General features: G+C 45.4%; 1 protein-coding gene across 3 annotated transcripts in view; it reads left to right on the top strand.

The window, feature by feature from the left end:
- The window catches only part of abr (ABR activator of RhoGEF and GTPase), a 107,901-nt gene that overhangs the window by 59,543 nt on the left and 38,565 nt on the right, over window positions 1-9,793 (top strand). For all 3 annotated transcript variants that reach the window (XM_080013638.1, XM_080013637.1, XM_080013640.1), the window contains 7 exons: window positions 1,653-1,705; window positions 2,538-2,678; window positions 3,154-3,275; window positions 4,631-4,814; window positions 5,197-5,316; window positions 6,115-6,190; window positions 6,314-6,418. In XM_080013638.1, coding sequence (XP_079869764.1) covers window positions 1,653-1,705; window positions 2,538-2,678; window positions 3,154-3,275; window positions 4,631-4,814; window positions 5,197-5,316; window positions 6,115-6,190; window positions 6,314-6,418 — 801 coding nt within the window. The remainder of the gene's footprint in view (window positions 1-1,652; window positions 1,706-2,537; window positions 2,679-3,153; window positions 3,276-4,630; window positions 4,815-5,196; window positions 5,317-6,114; window positions 6,191-6,313; window positions 6,419-9,793) is intronic.

The raw sequence follows: 9,793 nt of genomic DNA, 5'->3' as shown, positions 1-9,793 counted from the left end.
TCCTCCTCCTCCTGTGGTTGCTGTGTGGAGATGGAAGACAGAGAAACTCAAACTCATACACATTATGGAAAACCTCCTTCTGACCAAAATATCATCCAGATCCAAACATCCCTTGTGGATTTGTGGGGGAAAAAGAGAAGATGGTACTTTATTTTGGGAAATGAAGGAGGTTCCCCCGATCTGTGTTAGTGTCCAGGAGGCAGATTCCCTTGACTTGCTCCTTACACTGATGCACAGTAATGACTGTACAGAGTAACATTAGTAACAGTAAACAGAGTAACATTAGTAACAGTAATGGCAAAAAAAATACGTAGAAGCTCAGCATACTTATTAACATAACATAGAGTCAAATGTTAATAAAAGCTGCTTTGTCGGGCTCTGCACGTGTGCTTGTGTGTCAATGAACTTTCAGGTTGAGGTGGTCGGGATACTCCTCCATCCCAGGGTACCGTTCTTTCCTGGAATGTTCATACTGAACACAACCAGCTACGCTGCTTCATCAAGTTCACCGTGGCTGCACTTTCAATTCTGGCTTGTGCCCTATCAGCGTGTGTTTACACAGAGGAAGGCGGACCCCGCCACCCAAAAATGGAAACGGCACATGCAGAACCCAAATGCATTGAAGGGCTATTTCATTTTTCTTATCTTATTAGCAGCTAAATAAAGTGCAGAATATGTGATTATTTATCTTATGGATTACCACTTTAAGAGGGAGTAAAGTTCCAGCTCAATGTGCAGAGTTTACCCGGCAGCAGCAGAGAGGGAGACGGAGTCACAACCAATCAGGTCTTGAGGAGATGCTCCACGGCCTGCATGTTAACTAGCCTGGTGTGTGTGTGTGTGTGTGTGTGTGTGTGTGTGTGTGTGTGTGTGTGTGTGTGTGTGTGTGTGTGTGTGTGTGTGTGTGTGTGTGTGTGTGTGCGTGCGTGCGTGCGTGCGTGCGTGCGTGCGTGCGTGCGTGCGTGCGTGCGTGCGTGCGTGCGTGCGTGCGTGCGTGCGTGCGTGCATCTTGCAGTATTGAACCACTGCACTCCTGCGTCTCTATGATGTCACCATCAATTACAGCAGGCTTGAAAATAGAAATTTGTTTTACCACTTTCTTTCTTTCAAAGTTATTTTTGTTGACTTTCACACGTACAACATACCGTACACAAACCCATGCAGTGCCCAGAAAGAGGTACAAACATATTCATTCATTCACTAATGAACTTACTCATTTTGACATGAACTGACTCATTCATTCCATTATTCACTTTTATTCATAAAGTCATTGACTCATTCATTCGTGCCTGTTTGTCACTCAGTCAATCCCATGAATACACATGAAAACCACAATTTTGCCTCCAGTATCTCTCATGTTAATCAGAGTTGACTGTTGTCCACATATTAAAAAAAATAAACTCTTTGAAGCGTATGAAGATGTGTTGAGGAAAGCTGGTTGTCTGTGGTCCCCCAGGCAGCACCTTCCTCTCACTGGGGTTGGTTTGTGCTGATTTGGGCTGATTTGGGCTGATTTGGGGTGTGTTTCTCCTGGTGTGGATGTGGAGCTGTGACTCCATGTTGTGTAGCTCTCCATGGTGTCCTGCAGACCGTCCTGGATGCCTTGGTGACTTGTTCTTCTTGGTTCAGCCTCTCTCCTCTTCCTCCCTTAGCTTTGCTGTATAAACCCATCGACCGTGTGACCAGGAGCACCCTGGTCCTTCACGTGAGTACACATGTCTACACCGCACCGCCTCACTCCTTTAACACCTGGAGCCAAGACATTAACTGGGTGATTCCACTGATACATTAGTAATAATAATAATAATAATAATAATTAAAATATAATAATAAGAAGAATAAAAAAAATGAATAGTAATAGTTCATAATTTGATAATAATAGTTTATAATATTCGATAATAATAGCTGATCATTGGTTACTTAGTTTATTATTATAAATACATTTGAAACTCAGCATCTCACAATTTGACTAGATTTGGTTACGACTCGGTATCATTTCAATTTGATATTGACGAGATGGCTGATACAGAAAATTTGTATTTCAATTATTTTGTGACTGTGGTGGTATTTCATTTAAATACATAAACACTTTACTATACATTATAAATAATACATAACTTCTAAACTGATATCGATATTACATCGTTCTTTTTTAACCCAGCCTTAATTGTTTGTGTCTATATATGATAAGTTATGTCTCAAACTCGTGGGTATTATATTAAGTATATTATTAAGTATTATATGATATGAACTCATTTCAAGATTTCCCCCAGTTCAGATAAGTTGTGATGATCATTTTTTATTTTTTTACTTTGTTTGACTGTCAGTTTATGTTCTAAATGAATCACACAGATATCAAAAGATGAATAGACAGATTTCCTAAAATAAAGGGACATTTTATCTTCCTTCATCATTCTGCTGAGTGCAGTTGGAGGCAACATGGCGGCGTTTTACAGAATCGCTTTAATCAGACAAATGATTGGAGAGCAGTGATGGGAGTGAAATAATAACTGCACTCATTGTGTTTGTGTTGCTAGGACCTGCTGAAGCACACCCCCAAGGACCACCCCGACTTCCCACTCTTGCAGGACGCGCTGAGAATTTCTCAAAACTTCCTCTCCTCCATCAACGAGGAGATCGACCCCCGCAGGACAGCCATCACCACACCCAAGGGAGAGGTGTGTGTAATACTTAGAACTTTTTATGATGAATATGATGATGAATATGTCATTCAACACATTATGTAATAACACCAAATAACATCATTTACATACTGTATATATACATAATTATTATATATACATATATATATATATATATGCATATATATATACATATATATATATACATAATATAATAATAACACAAAGTGTTTTCATTTATATCAAGTGTCACACTTCAATAATAACATTTCATTTTTACATGCATTTCATTGCTGATGATGTAGATCCCAAATGTTGTTGCCCCGAGGCAACTGAGCAACTGAGCAGCGGTGCTGCCCTGTAGGAGGCTCACACACACAGACGTGCAAACAAAAACACAATAGCAAAACAATAACAAAATGCACCCATACGCATTATGCATTGCGCTCAAGATGATTATTATGAATTGCGGAGCAAACGGGACAGGAAGTGACGGGTGGTGTCTCCTCAGGCTCGTCAACTGGTGATGGACGGCTTCCTGGTGGAGCTGTCGGAGGGATCCAGGAAGCTGCGACACGTCTTCCTCTTCACTGACCTGTTGCTCTGCCTCAAGATGAAGAAGACTGCTGCAGGGTAGGACTGGTCTCGCTGGGAACACACACCATGCAGGGACTGGTCTCACTGGGAACACACACCGTGCAGGGACTGGTGTCACTGGGAACACACACCGTGCAGGGACTGGTCTCACTGGGAACACACACCGTGCAGGGACTGGTGTCACTGGGGGGACACACCGTGCAGGGACTGGTGTCACTGGGGACACACACCGTGCAGGGACTGGTGTCACTGGGGACACACACCGTGCAGGGACTGGTGTCACTGGGAACACACACCATGCAGGGACTGGTGTCACTGGGAACACACACCGTGCAGGGACTGGACTGGTCACTGGTCTCTCCGGTCTCATTGGCCAGTTTGTTTCCGAGGGGGTGGTATGAGGAAGCGGGAGGTGGTTGCCATGGCTACCAAACCTGTAAAGCGTCTTTGCGGCGAGTGTCACAGGAAGCGGAAATGATGATGATCTGCGTTCCATGGCGGTGGGATGTCATGTGCTTGTGGTTTGCTTGTCCAGTAAAGTCCATGAAGTGGACGCTGTCCTGCGTGCGCTGTGGGCGGAGGAGAAGAGACCTTCATACAGTTTATTCATCTACCGTTGAGAAATCAACCAAAACACAAGGAGAAGAATCCAAGGAGCAAAACTATTGTTTTGCCAGCTGTGCGTTAGAGGCTGAGTCAGGTGTCCAGACTTTAAAAAACCCTTTTCATTTGCAGTTGATTAGTCATTAAACGTGAAGGGACAAAGGAGGAGCTGACGACATCTCATCCTCATCACTGAGATCTACACTGTGTGCCTCCACCTCCAGGAATGATCATTAGGAGGAGGAGGAGGAGAAAAGGAGGAAGGGAGGGGGGAGGAGGAGGTGGAGCAGGAAAAGGAGGAAGGGAGGGGAGGAGGAGGCAGGTGGAGGAGGAGGAAGAGGAAGGGAGAAGGTGGGGCTAGAGGAGGAGGAAGAGATGGAGGAGGTGGAGGAGGAGGATGATGATTTCCCTGGGAAAAGGCCAGTTCATGGGTTTAAATCCCTGAAGTGTCTGAGAAAGGAAACGTGTGTTGATCTGTAGCTTTTTTGGGGAGAAGTCGCTGATGCTTCTTATTGTTTTACACTTCTTCCCAAAATCCCCCGAATTATTCAGGTTTAACGGAGGGATCTGCAAGTGGTAAATGCGGTTAGATGATGTGATCGATTCTCGTCAATTGTACTCGTGATAAAAAGCGACCTGAAGAGTTTTCGCCCGAGGGGTCCTGGTGTTGTGCTTGTTTGCTTGTTTGCTTGTTTGCATGTTTACTTGTTTGCTTGTTTTCTTGTTTGCTTGTTTACTTGTTTACCTCGTGTTTGGTTGAAACCTCGTGTTTCTCTCTCTCTCTCCAGGGCCCAGGTGTGGCAGTACTGGCGTCACCAGCCGTATGAGTGCAAGTGGTACATCCCTCTGGCCGACCTCTCCTTCCAGACGCCGGACGAGGCAGACGCCTGCCCCCACGTGCAGGTGCTGCCCGAGCACGAGATCGAGGAGATCCAGATCAAGATCTCCTCCATGAAGAGCGAGCTCCTGAAGGTCGGCACCAGGCGTCGTGAGATGAATTGAATCGAGCTTCTGAAAAATGAACGACTCAATCGTTTGCTTCTGATAAAAAGAAACGACATCGGCACAATAAGGACGTTGAGGATGCTTGCAGTTCTGAGAAAAAGCCCAAAAATATATAAAAAATAATGATATTAAATAAGTTGGAATGCGTAATAAATGTAATAAATATTCAGTGGACGGAGGATTCTCATATTTGTTTTTCCAAAAGAAATTTGCTCTGAAATTGAGCTAAAAGAGGCATTTCATTGCCGTTAAAATGGCATCACTCAAATTTGGGGAAACCCCTCAGGCTTCTACCCAAACTGAGACATGTAAAGGTTGTTTTTTTGTTTGTTTTTTGGTGTCTTCGTAGAAAGCTCCAAAGGGACAGAACCGCGTGGAGCGTCTGAGGAAGAAGGTGAACGAGCAGGAGTCCTGGCTCTTCCTGCATCTGCCCACCATCCCCTTCCGCATCCACAACAAACACGGCAAGGTAGGACCCCCGCTCCACCCATCTCTATCCTGGGGTCCTGATGGTATCACTGTAGTGACCACATCTGGCCACTGGATGGAGTCATCTGCTTACAGAGAGCAGACTCTCAAGCAGGGGCTCTGTGGATGGTGTTTTGGATGTAGTTTTTGGTGGTTGGGGGCTCTGTGGATGGTGTTTTGGATGTAGTTTTTGGTGGTTGGGGGCTCTATGGATGTGTATTGGATGTAGTTTTTGGTGGTTGGGGGCTCTGTGGATGGTGTTTTGGATGTAGTTTTTGGTGGTTGGGGGCTCTATGGATGTGTATTGGATGTAGTTTTTGGTGGTTGGGGGCTCTGTGGATGGTGTTTTGGATGTAGTTTTTGGTGGTTGGGTGCTCTGTGGATGGTGTTTTGGATGTAGTTTTTGGTGGTTGGGGGCTCTGTGGATGGTGTTTTGGATGTATTTTTTGGTGGTTGGGGGCTCTGTGGATGGTGTTTTGGATGTAGTTTTTGGTGGTTGGGGGTTCTGTGGATGTGTTTTCGGGTAGTAGGGGGTCTGTGAATGTGTTTTGGGGTGGTGGGGGCTCTGTGGATGTCTTTTTTTTTGTGGGTGACTCTTCATTGGATGTTTTTGGGGTGTTTTTGGGGGGTCGGGGTTCTGTGGGTGGGTTTGTGCTGGGTTTTGATGGGTGGGGGTTCTGGGAAATCTTTAGGGTGTTTTTTGGGGTGATAGGTGTTCTATGGAGGTGTTTTTATTTTGGGGAGTGGAGGTTCTGTGGGAGTGTTTTGTGTAACGGTTGCTTGTCTGTTTGCCACACAGAGTTTCCTTTTTCTGCTCTCCTCCGACTACGAGAGGTCAGATTGGAGGGAGAGCATCCAGGAACTGCAGAAGAAAGGTAACCTCCTCCTCCTCCCCCCTCCTCCTCCTCCTTCACATGACACAGAATAAAGCATCTCCAACAATGGGTGTTGTACCGTATATCTATGTATGTGTTGTAATCTCTGTGTTTGCTCCTCAGAGCTACAGACATGCGTGCTGAGCTCCGTGGAGCTACAGGACCTCACCAACTCCTGCTTCAAACTACGAACAAAACACAAAATCCCTGTCACCAGTATCAAAGATGGTAGGAGGCCTCACATGATATTATTTTTATCAACTTCTCAACTCGTGTGTGTGTGTGTGTGTGTGTGTGTGTGTGTGTGTGTGTGTGTGTGTGTGTGTGTGTGTGTGTGTGTGTGTGTGTGTGTGTGTGTGTGTGTGTGTGTGTGTGTGTGTGTGTTCACATCAACCATCAGAGTGGGGGAAAAATGTGGTCTCAGTGTTTTTCACTGTGGCATGATTGTTGGTGCCAGATGGGCTGGTTTGAGTATTTCTGTAACTGCTGACCTCCAGGGATTTTCACGCACAACAGTCTCTGGACTTTACTCAAAAAGGTGTGAAAAACAAAGAAAACAACCAGCGAGCGGCAGTTCTGTGGATGGAAACACCTTGTTGATGAGAGAGGTCAACGGAGAACGGGCAGACTGCTTCAAGCTGACAGAACAGCCACCGTCACTCTGATAACCACTCTGTACAGCTGTGGTGAGCAGGAAATCATCTCAGACTGAACAACAGGTGGAACCTTGACGCCAGCCAAGAACAGCTGAGGCTGCAGTGGGCACAGGCTCACCAAAATTGGACGGTTGGAGACTGGAAAAACATAACCCGGTCTGATCAATCTCCATTTTGTACTGAGGCACACAGACGGTAGGGTCAGAATTTGGCGCCAACAGCATGAGTCCATGGCCCCACCTGCCTTAAGTCAACTGTCTCGGCTGGTGGCAGTGGTGTCATGGTGTGGGAAATGTTTTCTTGGCGCACTTTGGGCCCATTAATACCAATCAATCATGGCTTGAATTTCACAGTCTATTTGAGTATTGTTGCTGACCGTGTGCATCCCTTCATGACCACAATTTAGCCATCTTCTAACGGCTACTTCCAGCAGGATAATGCAACGTGTCGTAAAACAAAAGTCGTCTTAAACTGATTTCATGAACATGAAAATGAGTTCAGTGTTGTTCAGTTTCCTTCCCAGTCACCGGATCTGAACCCAATAAAACACCTTTGGGATGTGGTAGAACGGGAGATTCGCAGGATCAATGTGCAGCTGACAAATCTGCGGGAATGGCACGATGCAATCATGTCAACATGGAGCAGAATCTCAAAGGAACGTTTCCAACATCTTGTGGAATCCATGCCAAGAACAACTGAGGCTGTTTTGAGAGCAAAGGGAGGCCTTACCTAGTACTAGTATAGTGTTCCTAATAAAGTGCTCAGTGAGTGTGGGGGAAAAAATAAAATAGTCAAATGCCACCAAATGTACCCAAATCTGCAGTGGGTCCCATATATACTCAAATAGTAGATTCTCAATTCACCATAAAATAAATACATTTAAAATAATAAGAAAAAACAATACAAAAAGAATAATAGTTTAAAAATAAAAGGGCAGTAAGTTCTTGAAATATTTTTGCAGGAGAGTGGCAGTTCTGGCCCCACACACCACCCATGTGGTGTTTTCAGGGCCCTGCAGCACAGAGACAGAGACAACGGGGGGTCGTTAGCACCAGTTTATTCTAGAGAGGAGGCTAGGTGGAACAAGCCAGGAGCAGGTGGAATATGTCATGACAGGGCTCCTCCTGAGTGAGTGTGGGTGGGGTTTTAACCTTCCGCTCGTTCCACCAACCAATGAGCGTCAGGTGTGGCTGCTCAAACCCTCCCATCCACCACAGAGTCATTTGTTGTACAACATGTTTCTCATCTGCTGTGGCGCTCTACGTGCCTCCTTGTGGACGCTGGGTGGGGTCCCAGAGTGTTTGTGTTTCCCCTCGTCTCGCCGGTCCTGGGAGCCCGGTGGCATTAAAGCCATCTGGACGGGCCGCTCTGAGGGCCCTGCCGGGGGGAGGAGGGGTCCCGCACCGGAGTGGAAAGAGAGCGCACATCTCTCAGACATCCCTCCCATTATTGTCAAGGAAAACTTGGGTGTTTTTTGAACCTAAACCTTATTTTTCCATCATTGGGGGTTGAGGAGTGTTAGGAGCTATTCTCTCAATACTGGATCAATTGAAAGGATTCTGGTGACAATCGCTCAGGTTGACTCCCACTGATCCACACACAAGGTTTGGGTTGAAGGATACCAGAACCTTCTGTCTATACTTTGAGCTGCCACAGGATTACGTTAGATGTTTGTTCCTCTTGGATCCCTGCCCCCGCTCCTGGGTACAAGTGTGTTCTCAGAGCACCTTTATTTTAACAATCAACATTTCTTTTTTCAAAGATTTAAAGTAAAATACAATTATATATATATATATATATATTTTACATTTGGAAAAATCCAGTGAAGAAAATATTCACCGATAATTTTGGGCCCACTTGCAGTGTCCTCACAGGCTTGTGCGGCTGGTTGAAAGTCGCTGGTGTACCAAGTACGTCAACAAGGGCTGGTCGTCTGGTATAGCTTTTGTTCATCTTTAACGACCAAAATATAAATGTGACAACATTCAATAGAAAAGTATTTTACTGACCACCAAGAATTATTACGGAATATCTCCGCTTTCTGCTGTGGCGATATCTGTCCCGAAAACAGTCATTGTTTCTGGCTTTGACCCCAAGGGAGAGAGAGCCCAGTGTGGTAAAGCAAAGCTCAGGTCCCATTTTCATGTGGTAGACATGCATCTACCCCCTGCTGAGTGAGAAGCAAACACACACACACACGCACGCACGCACGCACGCGCGCACACACATGCACATATATCCAAACATACCATGTCATAAGATACAGGCAGCACAGCAGGGGGTGAAATGGAGTCCAGCTGGCCAGGGAATGTGACTGTGTTCTCCGTGTTCTCCATGTTCTCCGTGTTCTCCGTGTTCTGCGCTCCAGAGGCGCTGTGGCCCTGCAACCTAAAACACTCATTTATAACTTGTCCTTCAGGACGATGGAGGCAACTGTTTGTTTAGCCACAGTTTACAACCGCCTACAGCGTCACAATGAGATGAATGGAAATCTGTAGTTCACCTCCTTGTTGTCTCCTTATTGGCTTCTTTCTTCGGTTGTACCGTCATGACTTTTCATGATATGTCATGATATTCACTCTCCACCAGCACGTGGAGAGTGAATATCTTCTCGTATCCATCTTGTGATATGAGACCAGGTATCATCTGGGTTTTGTTGTCTTTAAGGAGCATGAGTGTGTCGGCTGTTCTACATGCTCTGCCTGGTTGGTCATAGTGTTTCTCAACATTTTCATATCATAGCACTAATAGTCATCCCCAAAATATCGTCAAATTATCAATGTAAAAGTATTTGTCCAAAAAATATCATGATATTTGGGTTCCCCCTCAACATGCAGCAGAAGCCTGACGCTGTGCTGCTCTGAGGTTCACAGCCTCCATGTTGGTTTCTGCATAAATGTATGAAAGTATGTGTATGTATGTGACAAATATACCTCTTGAACCTAGA

Source organism: Zeus faber (assembly GCF_960531495.2).
Source record: "Zeus faber genome assembly, chromosome: 14".
Taxonomy (NCBI): Eukaryota; Metazoa; Chordata; class Actinopteri; order Zeiformes; family Zeidae; genus Zeus; species Zeus faber.
Note: the sequence above shows the minus strand (reverse complement) of the source record. Positions and strands in the feature narration are given on the sequence as shown.